The following is a 20381-nucleotide window of genomic DNA, read 5'->3' on the forward strand; positions in this document are numbered from 1 at the left end:
TTAAAAGAATCCCAGCATGCCCTGCCCACACTGGGCTTGCCTTGCCATCATTTTATGCAGCAATGATAAGGCCCCTGCTGTATACCAGGGCCTACAGTCTGTGCTTTCACCTTGCTTCGTTTTAGGACTTGAAAACAGTTTTGACATTGTGTGTGTTGTGTGTGTACATGCACACATGCACATTGTCTCTCAGGAGGATGTCAGAGGACAGTTGTGAGAGTCAGTTCTCTTCCCGCCATGTGGGCCCCAGGATTGAATTCAGCTTGTCAGCTTGGTGGCAAGCGCCTTTCCTCTCTGAGCCATTTCGCCAGCCCCATTTTCTGGTTTTTATAGATGAAGAAACTGAGGGGACAGAAACTAAAGTGATTTAAGAGAAATGATTTAATGAGAGAGACATAAACGTGACTTTGAGCTCGGACCAATCCTACCCATTGTTCTTAATGTCAGGACAACCCAGAGCCCTGACACGAGGTGGGGAAATGGCCCCTGGGCCTTAGCCAAGCATCGTGCATGGTTTGCCTGTCACACGTGTAAAGTGAACCTCGGCAAGCTTGCTGGAGATGGCAGCCATCTTAAGGGATGAGGGTTTTTACCCCCATTGTCACGCGCACACCTGTTTGTGTGTTTGTGTGTAAATGCACATGTTTACACAGAGTGTGCATGTTCTTGTGCCCGGCTTCTTTCTTTCCACGTCGCGGTTTTGAGTTTTCTCATTTCTGCACAAGAAATGGCTCATCTTTTCATCCTGCCAGGCAGGGATGGTGCCAGTGTGTCATATTCGGCAGCTTGCTGCGCTAGTCCTCCTAGCTGTGGCTTTGAGGAAACTCCTGGACCATTCCTGCTTGAGTCTGTGAGTGCGGCTCTGTTTCTCCTGGACACACTTCTAGGAGTGGGATGCTAGGTGCATGGTAAGTGTGGAGCCGCCAGGGAAGCGCTGTCTCACCCGCAGGGTGTGGGGATTGGCAGGATGTGGGGATTGCGGTTGCCCTGCTTCCTAGCCTGCACTTGCTACTGTCGGTCTGCTCCATTGGCTGCCTGAGTGAGTTCTGTCGCGTTTTCGTTTACACTTCAACATTGGCTGCATTTTGGTTCTGTCTGGCCACCTGGTGGATGGTGGAAAGCTTGGATGAGTGAGACAGTCACACACCTGCCAGGACTGGCTCTGTCTTTTCTTCCTAGTCCCAGGTGATTACTTACTTTTTCTTGTCTTACTGTGTGGGCTAGGACCACGGTGCGTTGTTGGGTAGAGTCATCCACTTAACGCTTTCAGGGTTACCAGGCGGTGGGCGATGTGAACATTCCCGGTTAGTAGAGGAGGAAACTGAGGCACACGTGGTTTCTCTGCATGAGGTGATTTCTCCTTGTGAGGGCAATGGGCACATAGGACTTGGGCTTACACACTTTCTCCTCCTTGTCAGGAAGTTCCACCTCTGCATTCGCTAGCCTGGAGGGTCGTGCCAAGAACTCAGCCTTCTGTCCAGGGTTTCCTGTGCTCCAGAGCCAAGGGTGTGGAGGAGAGCCCGGGCCTCTGGGTTAAGCCCTGTCCTTTGGCACCCTGCACTGGGAAGTGAATGTCAGGCTCTGGTCTGCCAAGGGTCTGCTCTGACCTAGCCTGCTGTCTTAAGCAAAATTACACACACAGTTCCGAGGAGCTGTTGTGGGGGCGAGGCCTGGGCCTGATGCTGGGAAGCCCAGGAACAGTGGTGGCAGCAGGGGGGGAGGGGGACCTCCTGTTCCTTACAACCCCCCCTTCCTTGCCTGAGGGGGTGTCAGCTAAGACAACTTTTCGGGGGAAGAAGGCCCGTAAATCAAATAAGCAATCCCGTAAATAAACAAGTAATGAAGTTAGCGGGGTGCCTAATTACATCAGAGTCGTAATTACGGATGGATGCCTGCCCGATAATTGTACTTGTTTTTAATCTTCGGCTCCGACATGTGTCTCCTCCACCTAGCAGCGGTCGTTGGCCCTGGCTGGTGGCTTTTTAGGGGCCCTGTGCGGCCCAGGTGGGTGGGTGGGGTCCCCAGCCTTGGCTCTGTCCCCGCAGTGTGGTTTGTAAAGCTGACTTCAGATCTGAAGTCACTGAGCGATGACAGTGACAGGGATGATAATAGCAGTGGGGTTTGTAATGGCGCCCACAGTGCACTTGATGATAGTTTATTTAACCTCCAAACCTCTCGAGTGCTATCATCCCCTCTTTATGCTTGAGGAGACCCAAGCACAGAGAGGTTTAGTGTCTCGCTTGAAGTACACAGCTCTCAGACCTGGGTTCTTCCTGCCTCAGCCTCTGGGTTATCCTCTGTGGGCATCTTGAGTACTTTCCCTGCTGTGGGCGCAGTGTTGTGCAGGAGTGGGAGCAGTTTTGTCATTTTGCATGATGGCCTTGCATCCACAGTGACGATACTCTGATGACCTTGCATCTCACTAAGGACAAAGCTAGCTCTGTGTCTCTTCCCTCTGGTAGCCATCATTGAACCCATTCCACAGAGATGGAGGCTCAGGGGAGGAGGACCGGCATGGGCTCCCACTGCCAGCAGGTGGAAGGACCAGGGGTTCTGATTATCTTCAGCCCTCTGGTGTAGGAGCAGAGCTGGTGGTGGGGGTGACTTTCAGGGTGGCCTGGAGGCCACTCAGCCTTGTGTGTAGGTTAGAGCTGCCTCAGCCACATAGGTCTGAGCTGCCTTCCACACGTGGAGCTGAAATCCAGCCTTGTTCCTTGTTGTTTCCCTTACTTTAGGATCTTCTTTGCACCTTAACATGTGGAATGTTCTGGACAGTGTAGGGTCAGGCTCTGTGAGTGGCCTCGGAGTATTAGCTTCCTCAGTAAGTGCTGCTTGCTAAGGGTGATGAAGGCCAGCAGGTGAGGTTCATCCGTGAGAGGTGAGGTCAGGTAGGGGCAGTAGTTAGGGGACCTGAGGTCGGGCGCAAGGGCACTGAGGTTAAGTTAGATCCCAGAGAGAGGGAACTGATGGTGCTCAGACTGAAGAGCTCAGAGAGGAGGACTTGTTCTGCTACAGCTGGATCCAGGAGTACAGACATCGCTGTGGGGAGCTGCCATTGTCTCAGCTCTTCTGTGGTGGTTGTTCCTGTCACCAGCTGACTCTTGCCACCCCAGAAACTGGGAGGCTGTCCCTCTCCTGCCTCTTCTCTCCCCAGTGAATTCTTCAATGCCTTTCTTCCCCGGCAGGGAGAGGTGACTAAAGGGTGGTGATGTGATCAGGGGTGTCCCAGACTCCAGAAGGAAGGGAGTGAGCCCAGACTGGGGCTTGAGTAAAGAAAGCTAGACAGAGCCGTCCTGTTGGAGTCTGTGACTTTAATCTCAGAGTGTGCGCCCCCCCCCCCCCCTTTCTGGACAGTCTTTGGATTGTTCCAGAAAGTTCCAAGTCTGGGGAAGTTATGTCTGACACGTCTGCAGATGCTGTTTTGAGAAAGTTGGGGCCCAGGACGATGACACTTCTTTCCAGAATGATCCTTCTTGGCAGTGGGGTCAGCGGAGCACAAAGTGACTAGACTTGGCTGTTTTGCTGTCTTTCTCTAGCCTACTGCCTGTCTCTCCACACCGGGATAGCTGTGCCTTTAGGGGTATCGTGAGGGACCATGGAGCCTGTGTAGACTATAGTTCGGTGCCTGGCATTTTGGGGATGTTGTGTCCTAGCTTGGTCAAGTCCTTGTGGGAGTATTGGGTGCCTCATCTCTGTGTTACTTCTGCCTGGGTGTGGGTTCTCAGAGTCCGGGGCAGTGGCTACTGCCTTTCATGGCTGTGGCTGCAGCTGCTGCTGGGGGAGGCCTGGGTGGCTGGTATCTCGGGTGGAGGAGGTAGCCCCTTTGGGTATAGGATAGTGTACCACAGCCCTGGCCTTGCCGTGCTATGCCAGTGGGCCAAGGGTATTCTAGTGCAGTGTGAGAAGTCCCCTGTGCCTGGAGAATTTGACAGGGACGAGGGTACTGTAGAAGGAGCAGCAGGCCGCTTCCCGCCTCCAAGCTCCCCGCCACCGGCTAGCTTTACCCAAAATGATTACACGGAAACTGTATTCTTTTAAACACTGCCTGGTCCATTAGCTCTAGCCTCTTACTGGCTAATTCTCACATCTTGATTAACCCATTTCTGATAATCTGTTTAACACCACGAGGTGGTGGCTTACCGGGAAAGATCCAAGCATGTCTGATCTGGCGGCTGGCTCCATTGCATCTGCCTCACTTCCCTTCTTCCCAGCATTCTGTTCTGTCTACTCCACCCACCTATGTTCTGACCTATCAGGCCAAGCAGTTTTCTTTATTGATTAACCAATGAAAGCAACAGATAGATAGAAGACCCACCTACATCAGGATACCCTTCTGTTGTGGGGCAGAGCTGGCTGCCTCATGCCTCTCTGGAAGGGGTTTGGATTCCATGGTTTTTGTCTCACTGGATCTGGCAGGCCCTGTCCAGTAATGTGGCCCTGTGGCTTACCTTTGGCTTGAGGGGGTGTAGCTATACTGTTGGCTCCCTTGTGCCCAGCACTGGGGTGGGGATGGGGAGGGGAGAGAGGCCATAGCACAGTCCTCTCTCTGAAAGTCTGAACTGTGGTGTTCAGTTGAGTCATGTGATGTGATCTTTGAATAGAGGGTCTTGGTGGGCTGCCTTCGATGGAGATGGACATGGACCCAGTGACGAATATCGAGACTCTAAGGGCATTCTGTGGGCTGGAGGCATTAGGTAGCTGATGCTGCGGCAGCTGAAGGACACAGGACACTAGGAGCTGAGGGGTACAAGGGCCCTATACCACCTTGGCTTTGAATTTCTAGCCTCTGGAATGAGGTCCCATCCCACACCTTCCCCCAGTAGCTGTCACTGCAGCCACGCGGGTGAGCATACATACTGTTTTTATGTTAGATTCTGTGACTGCTGCCGTGTGCACAGTGCTCCTTGCACACAGTAGGGGCTCGGTACATGTTTCTGGAATATCCGACAGCTCCAGGCCTGGGGCCCAGGGGTCTCTTCAGAGGTGTGGGCGCCTAGCAGAGGCCCAACCTCTGGTTTTCATTCAGGTAGAGTCATGAGATGAATCTCGGCTGCTGTTTTAAGACCGGGTTTTACTATGTATCTAAAACTGACATGGAACTTACTGTGCGGTTCAGATGGCTTGAACTCAAAACAGTCCTCCTGCCTCAGCCTTCCAAGTGCTGAGATTGTGATTGTGGTTAGCCTTTGGGATACAGACGCAGACTGTATCCCAGGCTGGCCTCAAAGTTGTGGAATCCTCATCTTCCTGCCTCAGCCTCTACTGCCTTAGCTAGGGTTGCAGCATGCACCACTACACCTAGTGAGACCCCAGGCTGGCCTTGAACTCAGAGATCAGCCTGCTGCTGCCTCCAACGCGTTGAGATTAAAGGTGTGCGTCACCACCACTCCACCTGAGATGAACTGTTTTCAGTGCGTGATCAGTGTGTCAGTTCTAAGCACCCAGAATTGTGCTTTGGCCACCTCTGTCTGATTGTGAACTGTTCTGCCTCCTTGTGCCCTGTGGGGCGCGTTGCCCTTGTCTTCAGCCCCAGGCTGTGTGTGTGGCTATCCTGTCTCTGGATAGTCTCAGATGGGAACCTTGTGTATTCTTTTTTCTGACTTCGGGGCACTCTGCTCTGAGGTCCCTTTATGCTACAGTGTGTCCAGGTCTTCATGCTTTACCACTCTGTGGTTAGACTCCATTGTGTGGAGATGTAGCCGTAGAGTGTCCTTGCAGATGGGGAAACTGAGGCTAGCATGGCCTCTGTGCCCTGGTGCCCAGGCTTGGGACGAGGTGGCAGCAACAGTTTCTAGTTTTCTCCCGTTTATTGTCCCTGCCTCACTTCCTGACTGACCAGGAAGCAGCTTGCTTGGGGGATTAAGCTATATGTTGAGCTGGCCATGGTCCTCTGATGTTCCAGATCTCCCCAATGTTTCTCTTGGCCGGTCCTCTCATAGGCCACAAGTAGTTGCCCTGCGGGGCAGCCGAGCACACGTGTCCAGTCTCCATTTTGGTTCCTGTTGACTCGAATTGACTGCCCTTACCAGCTTTTCCCATCACATGGAGCTGCACTAAGCAGCCGGGTTGCTGGGAATGGTGTGTGTGGTGTAGATGTTGGCTGACTGTGCTGCCGGCCAGGATGGTGATGCCTTTGCCCAGAAGACCACAGGCTGCTTCACTGTGACCCTGAACTTAGTTTTGGCAATTAATGCTGTCTGGAAGGCCCTGCATGTAGTTGTTTCTGGTTTCTGATGATATGTTGGCTTAGTAAGTCACTTAACAAACACTGAGCTGCCTGATATCTTCCAAGAAAACAGCTGTGGGCATGACCATGGAAGGGACATGGCCAGGGTATCAGCCTGCCCTCACTTTGGTCTGGCTCACTGGGGTTTGAAAGTGTACTTGTGGGTTTCAGGGCAGCCTTGTGGAAGGCAGGGTTCTCCTGCAGCCTCTACTGGAAAATGGGTGGGGGGGGACACGCCTGTGGGCCAGCTGCTTGCCTACACAACTTCCTGGTGGCGTTTGGATGGCATGACTATGGTTCAGTCTCTTGGTGTCACAGTGAGAGCCAGGGACAGGAAGACAGCTTTGTATCCTAGTTGAAAAGATGGGCTTTAGTTGTTTAATGCCTCAGTTTCCCCTTCCTGTAAAAGATGGCTGCAGTGTGGGCACCTTACCTTTGCTGTAGAGGGCTGGGTCTACAGAAACCTGAACATCCTCCTTGGGACTGACTACAGGGCTGGCAGGAGGGCTGGCGGGATCTTTTGGTCTGCAAGGGAGGGCCTGACTATCTCCTTGCTGGTCTCCGTGTGACTGTTGATCTCTTCATAATCTCAGTGGGCACAGCTTTTGCTCTATGTAGCCTTAGTCCTAAAGCTGACTGGAGGCTTATTGTTGACTGTGGCACTGTGGGTACCCACCAAGACCCTGGTTCATGTCCCAGGGGAGTCTCTGTCTGGGACTGCTTCCTTTGGGTTTTATAAATTCCTCCTGGGCTCAACAGTGTGCCCACTTTCTGTCATGCTGTGGGGATGGCAGGGATCCGGGCTCCCTGCTTCGTGTGGTTGTGGTTGAGCTGTTGGGCACAGCATTGTCAGTCATCCTAAGTGGCTCCTGAGATGGATGAAGGCGGAGTGTGTCTACAACTGAAGCACACTGGCTTCTCCCTTCCTCTCCTCCTCCCCTTCTCCCCTCCTTCCCTCCTCCCTTCCTCTCCTCCTCTTCTCCCCTCCTCCTCTTGACCCCTCCCTGGCCTCATCTTTTCATGGATCAGACCTTCCTTGTTCCCATTTTGGCTCCACATTTGGCCCAGCTACAGGCTGTCTACATGACCTGGGCATCCTGCATGGTGCCTTTGGGGCACACATTGTTGGCCTGACTCCTGGGTGCTATTTGAGATCCTGAGGCTTTCCCTTACACAATGGTTCTCAACCTGTGGGTTGCGACCCCTGGGGTTGTCAAACTGCCTTTCTCTCAGGGATAACCTAAGACCATTGGAAAACACAGCTATTTACATTAATATTCATAACAGTAGCAAAGCTATAGTTATAAAGTAGCAGTGAAAATAATTTTATGTTGTGGGTTACCACAACATGAGGGTCTCAGCATTAGGAAGGTTGAGAACCACTGTTCTAACCCCCCAGTGTTGCTGCCCGGAGCCACACAGCTGCAGAGCCAGCCTGCCCTGAGAAGATGCACAGCCCACACCCAGAGGAGGTCGGGCTTGAGGTGAGTCACCCAGCAAGTCACGGCCAGTGCTGACGCTTGCCCGAGCATCCGGCCATCTCCTTTGGCCTCTGTGTGCATTTGGCTCTGCCTTTTTCTGGGCCTGCCACCAAGATGACCCAGGCCCTGAGCCCCAGGTCCTGTTTCCTTTAGCTGAGATCGGAAGGACGGGAGCGTTTTCCTCTGGCCATCTGGCCCTGCAGGACTGGAGGATGTCGGGACTGGCTGGGAGGAAATGGTTAAAGGAGGGGTCGTGGCTGGCGCTGGTCCCCCTGCTAGCAGCAAGGAGGGAGAGGGCTTCTCGAAAGCTATAAAAAGGCCTTGCAGTGTTGAGCCCCAGTGGCTGGAAGCCCGCCAGGGTTACCATGGCGATGAGGAATTAGTCCCGACTGCCAAGGCTGCTAGCAGCTCGGTACTTTTGGCTCTGGAACAAGAGTGGACTTATGTAATTCCGTGTTTATAGGCCTGGGTGGCGGACGCAGAGCCGGGCCTGCGTCTTGGTAGCGGCCCACAGTGGGTCACACCACTCCAGGGTATTCCTGACATGCCTCCAGTGCCCTGATTTTTTTTTTGGGGGGGGCATTAGGACAGAAGCCTAGGGGACTGGCAAGCTGCTGGTCCCTACCGGGGCCTCCCCAGCTGGAGTGGGAGCCCAAGTCTCGCGGGAAGGGGTGCGGCCACTGTGTGTGGCCGCCCCTTGCCCACTTGGTCTGGACGGAGGATGGCCCTGTCACTGGTCAAGAGCTGGCCCCCAGATGCTCATGGACCAGGTCTGGGGTGCGGGACATGCTAACCTGGGCCGGCATGTTGCTGGCCTTCCCTTGCTGTATGGGAGAGTTCCTGCAAGTTGTGTGGAGCCCACTCAGGCTGTTGCTGGCCATGCACTGGTAAGAGAAGTTGCCTAGCTCAGGGTGCTTGTATCCTTAGACTTAGGGATGGTACCACAGACCAGAGGACTGTGATTTGCAGTATATGGGCAAGGGGTACTGCCCTGGGACCCCTGGAGTTGCCTGCTGGTTAGCCCAGACTTGCTCGGGTATGGTGGCCCTGGTTCCTATGGGTCTCTGTCAGCCAGCTGGGTGCATGGGGAGCCCCCTGGAAGGATGGACATGTGTCTCGGGTTTTGTACATGGGACAGTAGGTTATCTTACTGGGAAAAGTTGTGGATATCCTGAGAGGCAGTGGATGCTGGCTGGTGGCCCTTGGAGGGGCTGTGTGGCTCAGGCACTGTGCTGCTTGCCTTGAGCACGCCCATCCAGTGTGTGGCAGGATGGTTGGACAGTGCAGGTTGGGATTTGGGGCAGGGCATTCTTGATGACTGTGGACTGTATAGGACCAGGGCCTGAGGACCTGGGAACTTGGGCTAGGGGGAGCCAGGTGCAGGCAGCATGGGCCCAGCCTGCCTCCCCACTGAAGTGGAACTTGGCTCAGTGCCCTGTCTGGTTTGAAATAAGGGCCACCGGCCCAGGCTTGCCCAGGGCCTTGGCAGCAAGAGATGGGTAAACATTGGAAAGTTGGAAAGGCTTCCTGAGCTCACAGCAGCCTGCGGCAGCAAGCCCAGGGTGGGGGAGGAACTCCTCCAGGCCTGGTACTGGGGCTGCTGGGAGCGGCTTCCGAGACCCCCAAGTTCAGGTTGCTGTGGGAGCTGCAGAAGGTATGGCTTGTTTGCCAAAGACCCTGGTTGTCCTTCAATCCCTTTTCCTATTGTGTGGCCTCCAGTATGCCCATCTTACCTCTAAGACCTGTGACCCTGAGTGCAGAGTGGAACAACAGGGCCCTGTGGGTGTGGGGGTAAAGGGAGGAGGAATAGCACCCACAGGTGAGGCTCTGGGGCAGGTCTCAAGTTAGGTGACCCTGACAAGCCACTTTCTGTTTTGGAGTATTAGTTTTCCCATCTCACAAGAGGTCATTAACAAGTCATATGGTTTAAAGGACCTGAGGCCATGGGTCTTTGGTTCAGGGTTAGGGGTTGTGGTTGGCAGTGATGATAATGATGACAATAGTGGACTTACCTGGTCCGAGGGTGGTACATGCCATCTTGAAGTAGTAGTATTAAATAATGGGATTAGTCTAAGGTTCAAGATACAGCCCGAACCTTGGAGGACATGTGGCCTTGGTCAAGCCCTGGAACTCCTTAGCCTCCAGGTGCCTTGAGGGAGCAATGGAAGCCCCAGTGGGGCAGCAGTCCTGAGTAGTGTCCAGGGGAAGACCCGTAATTCTCCCCACACTCGCTTCACTCTGCAGAGTGAACCCTGGCATGGGGTAGGCCTCCACCTGACCTTCACTGCAAGACTGTTAACTTATTTCCCCTTGAGCCTGGGTCCTTGCCACTGCCCAGTGTGGCCTGGGGGTTAGGCCTGGGTGGGAGGACCAGTATTCCTGTGGACGGTGGCAGTGATTCTTTGTAGGTGACACCGGATGGTGCCGATGCTGGATGCTGGCTCCGGGCCTCCCCTGTCTGGCCAGCAGCAGTCAGCTGGGAGTTTCTCTCTTGTCTAGGCCACTATGCCAGCTGCCTGCTGCCATTTGTCCTGGACCTCCCAAAGTCCTGAAGTGTGGCCTGTAATGCCCCTATTGCTCTGGTCTGCTTGGAGAGTGCTAGCTGAGGGAGGCCACCTCTGTCCTGTTCTGTGGGAGTAGTGATACTGTCCCTGCTCCTGAGAAGCCTGCTTGGAAGCCCAGAGCAAGGTTTGCTGTATCAGGTGGTGGCCAATGAGCCTGCAGTATAAGAAAAGTACACACTTGTACATATACATACTCGAATGTGTGCATGCTTATATGCATATATCCTTATGTGCACAGCAAGTATTTGAAGGTGTGACCGAGGCTGGTTGGCTCAGTGTCCTTTCCCTGGTTCTGACCCTGATAAATTGAACTCTAGTGATTCAAGCACATGTCATTGGGGCATCTCTAGGAAGGGCACACGAGATCATGGCTTGCAGTGGCTTCTCTAAGAACAGCTTGCAAGTCTCCATGTACCTTGGAATAAATGTGAAGGAAGGACCATGGCTCCCAGAACCAGGCTGTCCTGTGTTTGTGCTCAATCTACCTTGTAGGCTGGGTGATTTGACTCGGCCTTCAGAGCTCTGATTTCCTCATCTGTAGGCTGGGGTGAGAGGTCAGTACTTTGACAGGCTTATGTGACCATTAGGTCATAGTCCCCTGAACTGAGTACTTGTTAAAAAGATTTTATTAAGCTTTTTAAGGTGTGTGTGGCACACACCTTTAATCCCAGCACTCAGGAGGCAGAGGCAGGTGGATCTCTGTGAGTTCGAGACCAGCCTGGTCTACAGAATAAGTTCCAGGACACCTAGGCTTACATAGGGACACCCTGTCTCTTGAAAACAACAACAAGAAGGTTTTTATTACATCATTTTTTGGGGTGTATGCTCTCTACTTCCTCTGTGGCTGTCTTGGGGGTTGGTGATTAGGTTTGCCCCTACCTGCTCAGTCATCTTGCCGGCCACATGACTGCCTTCTTGTCATCAGATAGTATGGGGGCTGCTGCGATCCACCTGTTCATCAGTGCGATGGCCTTGCTCCGCGGTCAGCATGATCATGTGGTTTGCCTTCCACCATCCTTGGTGTAATTGCCTGGTTTGTCTGTTCTGTCAGTGGTGTGATCAGTTCTGTTCTCTATAGTTAGCCTGGTCACCATGGCTTGCTTGTTCTGTGATAGACATAATCTATGGTTCATCTGTTTTGTTGTTGGTGTGATCACCATAGTTTGCCTGCTCTGTTGTTGGTGTGGTCTGTGGTTTGCCTTCTCTGTCATTGGCATGGCCTTTGTGGTTTGTCTCCTTTGTCATTGGCATGGTCTCTGTGGTTCTTGCTCTGTTTTTGGTATGGTCTCCATCATTCGCCAGCTCTGTCATTGCTGTGGTCCCTGTGGTATGTCTGTTCTGTTGTTGACGTGGTCTTCATGGTTCTGCTGCTCTGTTGTTGGTGTGGTCTCCATGATCCGTCTGCTCTGTTGTCAGTGTGGTCTCCGTGGTTCTCCTGTTCTGTCATTGGCGTGATCTCCATGGTTTTCCTACCCCGTCATTGGCATGGTCTCCATGGTTTGTCAGTTCTGTCACTGGCATAGTCTCCATGGTTCCCCTGCTCTGCTGGTGGTGTGGTCTTCGTGGTTCTCCTGTTCTATCATTGGCATGGTCTCTGTGGTTCTGCTCTGTCATTGGCATAGTCTCCATGGTTCCCCTGCTCTGTCGTTGGCATAGTCTTCGTGGTTCTCCTTCTCTGCTGTGTTGGCATGGTTTCTGTGGTTCTCCTTCTCTGCTGTTGGCATGGTTTCCGTGGTTCTCCTGCTCTGCTATTGGCATGGTTTCTGTGGTTCTCTTGCTCTGCTGGCATGGTCTCTGTAGTTTGCCTACTCTGTCATTGGCATAGTCTTCATGATTCTCCTGCTCTGCTGTTGGCTTGGTTTCCGTGATTCTCCTGCTCTACTGGCATGGTCCCTTGGTTTGCCTACTCTGTCATTGGCATGGTCTCTGGTTCTTCTGCTCTGTCCTTGATATGGTCTCCATGGTCTGCCAGCTCTGTTGTTGGCATGGTCTCCACGGTTCTTCTGGTCTTCATTTGGTGTGGTCTCCGAAGCTCTCCTGGTCTGTCATTGGCATGGTCTGGTTTGTCAGCTCTGTTGTTGGTGTAATCTCTGTGGTTCTCCTGTTTTGTCATTGATGTCTCTGCGGTTCTCCTGTTTGCATGGTCCCTGTGGTTCTCCCACTCTGTTGGCATGGTCTCTGGTTCTCCTGCTCTGTTGGCGTGGTCTCTGTGGTTCTCCTGCTCTGTTGGCGTGGTCTTTGTGGTTCTCCTGTTTTGTCATTTGTAGGGTTAAGCCAGCCCCTTTAGGAGGCGGGTTTGCCTCTGGCGAATGCATACCGATAAATGGGCGTGCAGGAGGCGGCTCCTCCCCTTTTCTTTCCTACCTCCTGTGCTACGAGGGAACCTCGGTTCTGTAAGTTTTATTTAATCATTAAATTTGTATATATTCTTTAATATTTGCCTGCGTTTATTCACGCCGATACAGTCATTGGCGTGGTCTCTGTGGTTCTTCTGTTTTGTCATTGGTGTGGTCTCTGGTTCTACTCTGTTGTTGGTGTGATCTCTGGTTCTCCTGCTGTGTTGTTGGCATGGTCTCTGTGTGACAGAAAACCGTGTCTCTCAGGAACTGTTGGTTCTGGGTGGAAACTTCTAGAGCCCCACACATGGCCACTCTCAAAAGTGGGTATACTGCAGAGCTTGCTCCATCTGTACCCAGGTGGTTCTGTGTTAGGTAGGGTTTCTAATAATAAATCACCATGATCAAATGCAACTTGGGAAGGAAAGTGTTATAGGCTCACACATCCCTAAGTCATAATCTACCAAGGGAGGCTGAGGCAGGAGCCTGGAGGCAGGAACTGAAGCAGAAGTCATGTAGGAATACTGCTTACTGGCTTGCTCTAGGTGGCTCACTCAGTCTGCTTTCATATACAACTCTGGATAACCTGCCCAGGGTTGGCACCGCCCACAATGGGCTGGGCCCTCCCACATCAATCATTGATCAAGGAAACACCCCACAGACTTGTCTACAGATCAATTTGATGGAGACATTTTCTCAATCGAGGTTCCTTCTCCCCAGATGACCCTAGCCTGTGTCAGGATGACAAAATGTGCCTAGAGTTGCCTAGGTTCCTCAGCACCCTGCAGGACTAGGTTAGGGGACTTTCCGCCACCATCTATACTACTTCTGTAAATGTGACCAAATGCCCGGTGAGACGTGGCTTTGGGAAGGGAAGATTTGTCTTGGTTCACAGTTTAGTGGGTACAGTCCATCAGGGTGGAGCAGACAGCTGGTCATAGCGCATCCAGTCAGAAAGCAGAGAGCAGACTGGAAGTAGTTCCAAACTAGGAAACCTTAGGGCCCACCCCCAATGACCTACTTCCTCTAACCAGGTTCCATGCCCTAAAAGCAGCAGTGCTAAGACCAAGTGCTCAGACCCAGGGGCTGCCTCACACTCAAGCCCTGGCAGCCATCCTGTGGGGGTGGTGCAGGCTTGTTTCTGGTCAGAGGTCATAGTTTAGGGTCTTCTATTTCCCTGGGCAGAGCCTGGAGAGGCAGTGAGGGGTGGAGAGTACTCCCCCTGAGCATGTAGGCTGTTCTTGCTTGTAGACCTCAGCCATGGTCCCGTGTCAGGACTTTTAAGCTTGTGGCACCTGCCTCTCCTGAGATGCTCTGCCCCACCTGCTCTGCCCCACCTGCTCCAGTGAGCCCTTGAGAGACTGTGCTGACTCCTTTGTCTGTGTTTGACTGATCCTGTGCCTTTGTTCCCAGCTGGGGTTTCTAGGTATCCATTCTGCCTACCTCCTTGAGGCCCTTTGAGCTCTTATACACAGGCTGGGGCCTTTGAGCTACTGCTCGCTCTTCTCAGCTCTGGAGCCGTCAGCCCACCACCAAGACACTAACTGGCGGAGGTCAGGTCGGGTGCTGTCCTGGGTAGGGCTGGTCTGTCCCAGCTGTAGACTCATTCCGAGGAGGGGTGCAGGCAGCTGTCTATGGGCGGCTTCTGTTGCAAGGACGCAGGTCCTTCTCATGACCTCATCACCTCCCAAAGTCTCCACCCTCCTGATGCCCTCACTTCACTTTTAGATGTTAGTGTATGAACTTGGGGGGGGGGGGTCACAGATGTTCAGGCTGGGCCCTAGTGATTCCCTCAGCTGTGCCTGCAGCACCCGCAGAGAGCCTCTTGGGAATTACCCGACTTGATATCAAGGGAGTATCCCAGGCCTGTCCCTAGACTGAGGGGTCAGCATGTAGTGGTATTTGTGTGTATATATGTAGGTGTATGGTGTAGGAGGAGAGAGAGAAAAAAGGATAGAGAATTTTATTTATTGTTTATGTGTATGTAGTGTGATATGTGTGTGTGGCATGTGTAGGTTGTATGTATGTGTGTAGGGTATGAGTTTGGGTATGTATGTGAGTGTGATGTGTGTGTATGTATGTTCCTTGGCTATAGATGGGCTCCTCCATCCTGAGACACGGTGGCTGGGCCTGACAGGCCTATGGCACTTCGAGAAGGTGGAATATCATACTCTGTGTGCTGGGTGCTTAGTTCCTGAGAGAAATCCTGGAGGTGTGGGGTTGGGATCAAGGAAAGTAGGGCTCTTGGCTCGAGGTGTGGGTGTGGGTGCTGACGGCCAGCTTTGCCTTGGAGAGGGTGGGGATGTGAGCATTTGCACACCTTAGTTGAGCCCAGAATCACCCTGTCATGTAAGGCTCAGAGAGGGTAAGTGGCACACACTGGCACACAGTGTGAAGGGAATGAATGGTATTTGTGTGTCTGTCTGCCTTCAGGGTGATGCTGAGTGCTTAGGGGATTATCCTGCTTCCTTCCCACAAGGCCTTGTTCTTATCCTTGGCTCAGGGGAGGCCCTGAGCAGCTCTGGGAGGCCCACTTCCCAGACTGAGCTCTCTTCTTGGCACAGACACTGCCCAGGCTACCCGCCCTGTTCTGGAAGACTGGGGGTGGGTTCTCCTGCCGCACTGAGCCAGACATGCAGAAGATCTGCCCCTGCCTCCAGTTGTGTTTGACAATGCACCCTTTGTCCCTTGGTCCAATCTCCTCCAGGCTCCCAGCACAGTTCCTTCACCTGTGATGTCATGGGAGGCCCTTACAGCCAGGTCCCAGGCGGATGGGCATTGTGGGGCCTGGTAGGGTAGGAAGGGTCACACGACTGGGCTACTCCTGAACCTTTCAAGGTTTCAAGGTCAGGGTTAATGTGTGTGTGTGTGTGTGTGTGTGTGTTTGTCTGTGTCTGTCTGTCTGTCTGTCTGTCTGTGTGAGTGTCTGTGCTTCTGTGTACAAATCCCAGCCGGGTCCTTTGCTTTGAGTTTTTCTCTCCTCTCCCCAAGCACCTCCAGCCTCTTGGCCTGTGAGTGGATGAGTCATTGAGCTGGCCTCTCCCAAGAGCCTGGGGCATGAGACTCTGGCTTCTTGCCAGCCAGAGGGGCCACTGGGCCATGACCATGCCCCTAGGTGTCCCTGCATGTACCTTCATGCTCCCTGGGCACTCTCTAGGGCCTAGCTGTGGGCTTGAGGAAGTTTGCTTAGGAGAGAGCCTCAGAAGAGATTGTGATGCAGCGGAGCAAACAGGACCCCAAGGATCTGCTCAAGTGTGGGCACCCCAAATCCGTGACAGCATTTAGAAGACAGGTGTTTGCAGGGTGACTCCAGATAGGATCACCCTGGATGTCTTGGGTGGCCCCATCCCTGATCAGTGCCATTATAAGCAAGGGGGAGTCTCAGGAAGGAGGCAGGATTGGGGCACCATGGCTACCACAGTAAGGACACCTAGACCACTTAGGGTGGAAGAGGCTTATCTGTGCTTGCGACCTCCACAGTGTTGTCAGAGTGGGATCTCTGACCAGGTGGTTAGATGGCTGGGTAGGATGCCAGCAGAGCTACAGAGATGGCAGAGGCAGTTACTATTGGTCTGTCACCATGGTGACCACTTAGACCCTGGGGTGGAAGTAGTGTTGCCCTATGGAAAGAGTCTCATCCTCCACTGTGAGACATGGAGCTGTCCCAGGCACACAGTTAGAGAACAAAAGCAGAGAGGCCTAAGGAAAAGAATACCTGTAGGTGCAGTAATTGGAGCTGCGGGGCTGCATCCCCGGCACCCGGCCGCCCACATTGCTAGCTTATGCTCCGAAATAACAACACACAAACTGTATTCATTTAAACACTGCTTGGCCCTTTAGCTCTAGCCCTTACTGGCTAATTCTGATATCCCGATCAACCCATCTCTAATAATCTGTGAGTACCGGTCTTACCGGGAAGATTCTAGCCTACGTCCATCCTGGGTCGGAGCTGAATCGTGTGCGTCTGCCCGGGAGAGCGGAGCATGGCGTCTCTCTGCTCCAGAGAGCAGAGCTGTCGAGTCTCTGAGCTCACTTCCTCTTCCTCCCAGCATTCTGTTCTGTTTACTCCACCCACCTATGTTCTAAGCTATGAGCCAAGCAGTTTATTTATTACTTAACCAGTGAAATCAACAGATTGATATATGACACTCCCACATCATGTAGGTTGTCTTGCCTGTCCCCACCAGGGGCTGGATCTTCCTGGAACTCATAGGTGGACTATACTGTTCTTGAATGCACAGAGACCGCCAACCTCTGCCTCCTAGTGCTGGGATTAAAGATGTGTGCCACCATGCCCGGCTGACCCCTTTTTAAATTCTAGGAAGCTAAACTCTCGGGTATGGTAGGGGCAAGTGTGCGACTCACTATCCAGGGTCCTTTTGGCCTGGCGGGCTTCTTATCGGCTCTGGGCTCCTCAGCTAATGATCAGGTATGCCTTCAGAGGTCAGGGTCCTTTTGGCCTGGCGGGCTTCTTATCGGCTCTGGGCTCCTCAGCTAATGATCAGGTATGCCTTCAGAGGTCGCCATGTTCCTGTGGAACCTTCGTGGAGGCTTGCTTCAGTTACTGCCAGGCAGTGGAGTTCATGTGCTGCCAAGGACTGACCCAGATTCTCAAACACCATCTACAAGGCCTGTGTCCCCGTCAGAGCCACCAATAGCGGGGAGAGGAGTCGGGCACGCCTGCTTTGGCCCTAGGAGGCGAGGCTGGCTGGGATCCTACTCAGATGCTTGCTCATTTGATCACTTCCTTCTCTCTCCATTCTGCATGGAAGAGGGACCTGGAGGCTGGAGATCTGAGCCCATGGAGCTTTAGCAGTTGGTGTCTGGATATCACGCCCTTGGGTCTCCCATGGCAATGGCTGGACTCTAAACAGAGCTTCAGGCACAGTTGAGTCCAGGTGCTTGATGTTATTTCTTTGGAACTGCACTCATCAGCCCTGTGCAGGAGAGCTTGGAGCCCGGTGATGGTGACAGTGACAGGACACCCACCTGTGAATGCTGGGGGCAGGAGGCTCAGAAGTTCAAGGTCATCTTCAGGCACGTAGTGAGTTTGAGGCCTGCTTCTTGCCTGGGACTAATTAATTGTAGGGTGCTGTGGGGAGGCTGCCAGTGAGACAAGGGGTGGTGTGCTCAAAGGAGGCCGGGGTCACCACCTCTGGCAGTCTCCACGGGGTCCAGTGTACACCCCTAACTGGCCTGACGTTGATTACTAGTGTGTTTCTTTACAGTAAATGAGGCTCAGAGGAAGGCTCGCTGTCACCAGGGCTCCTAGCCTGGCATGTTGTTCCCCCTGTTGTAGGTACTGCTCCCGTGCAGGGTGCTGTTCTGGTTGTCTGAAGGCACAGGCCCATCTGGCTTGGGCCTCTCTAGGCCTCCGTTGTGTCTGGGTGGCAGGCTGGTGTACTGGTTATTCAGAGACCATATTGGCATATGTCTCCAAGTTGAGCTTTGCCTAGAGTATTTGGGCCAGCATGCCCTCCTAGCCCAGCCCCTCATCTGTGTTGCCCATAATCTCTCTTGGTTTGTGTGCTCTGGGGCCTGGGGACTCTTCTTTAGTCTCTCTAGGCCCTCTTCCCAGGTGAGCTGGTCCTGTCCACTCTGGGGTTCCCAGTGGGCTTAAGACCTGGAACTGCTTCTGGGGACTATTGTTATCTGGGTGCTGCCTTTGGCTCCTGGCCACAGGGCCTCCAGACCCTTCGTGGTTGCCCAGCCTCAGATCTACCATTGATTATTGCTGAGTTGTTGGGGCCATCACTGGTGACTGTATGTGCTCCGTCTGTGCTGATACAAAGTGGGTGTCCCCTTGGCTGAGTGTCCAGGGGCCACAGGTCTCTCCCCTGGCTGACAGGGAGGGTTGGGTAGGTAGTTCTGTGGTCAGCCCCGGGCTGACTGGGGGAGGGAACTGAATTGCAGAAGTCCTACCACTGGGCAGCTAGTAGCCAGCTGGAACATTGGTCCTCATCCACGTGTGGCCGTCTGCTGTTCCCTTCAGGCCATCAATGATCTCTCCTGGATTCCTCCAGAAGCGTCCTGAGGAGAAGGGAAGAACAAACAGATTATACAGTGGCTATACAGCTGTGGCTGGGCAGCCAAATATGCGGGTAGGTGAACAGGTGGGCATGTGGGACTCTGGCTTACGTTAAAGTCAGAGGTTCTGAAAGGCTCCTCCCAGCCTAGGTCTTTCTGATGTCCCTTTGGCCCCTGCATGGCAAGCTGAGCTGATGGTTGCAGCCCAGCAAGTGGTGAGACACTATTGGACAGGCCCAGCCAACCTCAGGTTTTGTTGAGTAAGGTGAGTTGGAGAGGGGTGCTTGTGTTCATTGTGCTCTGCGTGGAGTCTCTGGGGCATACAGGACTTTCCATCAAGGGGCCTCCTGGAGGAGGTGTTAGTGTGTGTGTATTTGTGCCTGCACGGTGGTAATTACCTCAGTGTTTTGAATTGCATGGTTGTGAAGTGTTGAACGCTTTTTTAGTGTTGTGCCTTTGATCTCCGGAGCTCTCACCCTGTGATATTCTGTCCTGAAACCCCTCCCCCATGCTCCTCAACTCCTCGCTTCCGCATTCTGGTTGGCACTGTTTATCTCTGGCCACCTGCTTCTGTGTCCCCTTTGGAGTCTCTTGTGCAGAAGGGCCTGGGTCTCAGGCTGTGTCCCTGCTGAGACAGGCCTATGTCTCAAGTGGTTCTGTCTAGTGACCTGCTTCCCTGGCAGTCACTGTACCAGAACTTAGAGTAGGCAGACTGTTAGAGCCCCTCAGCTAGTGTCACTACCCAGCCCCCACTCCACCCCACCCCACCCCGCCACATCTATACCCCAGCCCATTGTCCGATTCTTCTTCTCTGTGGGCGAAGTGGCCACCGTCATGACCAAATGGAGGAGAGGGCCGATAGCAACCCGAGGCTACCCAGAGTGGCTGGGGACCTGGAGTGGGGCCTGAGAATTACCGGCTATGGTTTAACTGCCCTCAGTGGTGGGCTGGGGAGATGCTCCAGTCAGTGAAGTGCTTGTCTTGCCAATTCCATCGCTAGAGTCCATGGAGAAAAGCTAGGCATGATAGCATGTACTTGTAATCGCAACATTGGGGAGGTAAGGGTCTAGCTCCTCGGGGAACTCCAGGTCCCAAGGAGGGATGACACCCAAGCTTGGTCTCTGGTCTCTGCGTGCGTGCACATGCACAGTAATCTAAGTGCAAGGGAAGCCCTGAGGAAGAAGTGGCTCTGTCTGCCTTGGCAGGAGCCCTTGGCTAGCCACAGCCCAGGAACACCCATGTGGCTAAGCTGGGGCCAGAATCTGTGGCTTGCTTAACTAGATTTCTTCAGTGTCTAAGTGGCCAAGGCCGGAGGGTGTTGTGTGATCCTGAGCAGAGGAGAGCTGCTCCCTGTACCTTGGTTTCCCCATCTGTTGAATGGTTCAGGTGTGCTTGGTGACAGGCTCACAGCCTTCACCACATTCATACACATGAGTGGGGCCATAATGGGGACTAGCTGTTGCAGTGTAGGAAGTGGGCCCTGTGAGGCCACATGGAAGCTGGGGGATTTGGAGGCTTTCCCCCGACAGTGGACAGTGCGTTTCTAGAGGTAAAGACGGGCCTGTACCTCTTCATAGATAGCTTGTCCGCGAGGCCTCCCAGCTAAACACAGAGAAGTCTTTACCCAGTTCAAGGTTGCACAGCAGCATAAAGGGTGGAGTTGGTGTCAGAACCTGTTCTAGCCATTGGGACAGTAGTTTATGTGGTTCTGTCGAAAGGGGAACTGTCTAGGATTGGGCAGCTTTTC

The 20381-nt window shown here is 53.3% G+C and overlaps 1 protein-coding gene across 12 annotated transcripts in view; it reads left to right on the plus strand.

Annotated features, from left to right (window-relative positions):
* Positions 1-20381, plus strand: part of Ncor2 (nuclear receptor corepressor 2) — a 155688-nt gene that overhangs the window by 28515 nt on the left and 106792 nt on the right. For 3 of the 12 annotated variants that reach the window (XM_041649365.1, XM_041649359.1, XM_041649360.1), the window contains exon 1: positions 8190-8594. The exons of 6 other annotated variants lie outside the window; for them this stretch is intronic. In XM_041649365.1, the coding sequence (XP_041505299.1) occupies positions 8463-8594 (132 nt within the window). In that variant the 5' untranslated portion in view covers positions 8190-8462. Of the gene's footprint in view, positions 1-8189; positions 8595-20381 lie in introns of those variants that run through there. 3 more of the 12 variants (XM_041649357.1, XM_041649361.1, XM_041649358.1) reach the window with 1 other exon arrangement.

Source organism: Microtus oregoni, unplaced genomic scaffold, assembly GCF_018167655.1.
Source record: "Microtus oregoni isolate MIOR12 unplaced genomic scaffold, Mior012 000003F_ref0000135, whole genome shotgun sequence".
NCBI lineage: Eukaryota > Metazoa > Chordata > Mammalia > Rodentia > Cricetidae > Microtus > Microtus oregoni.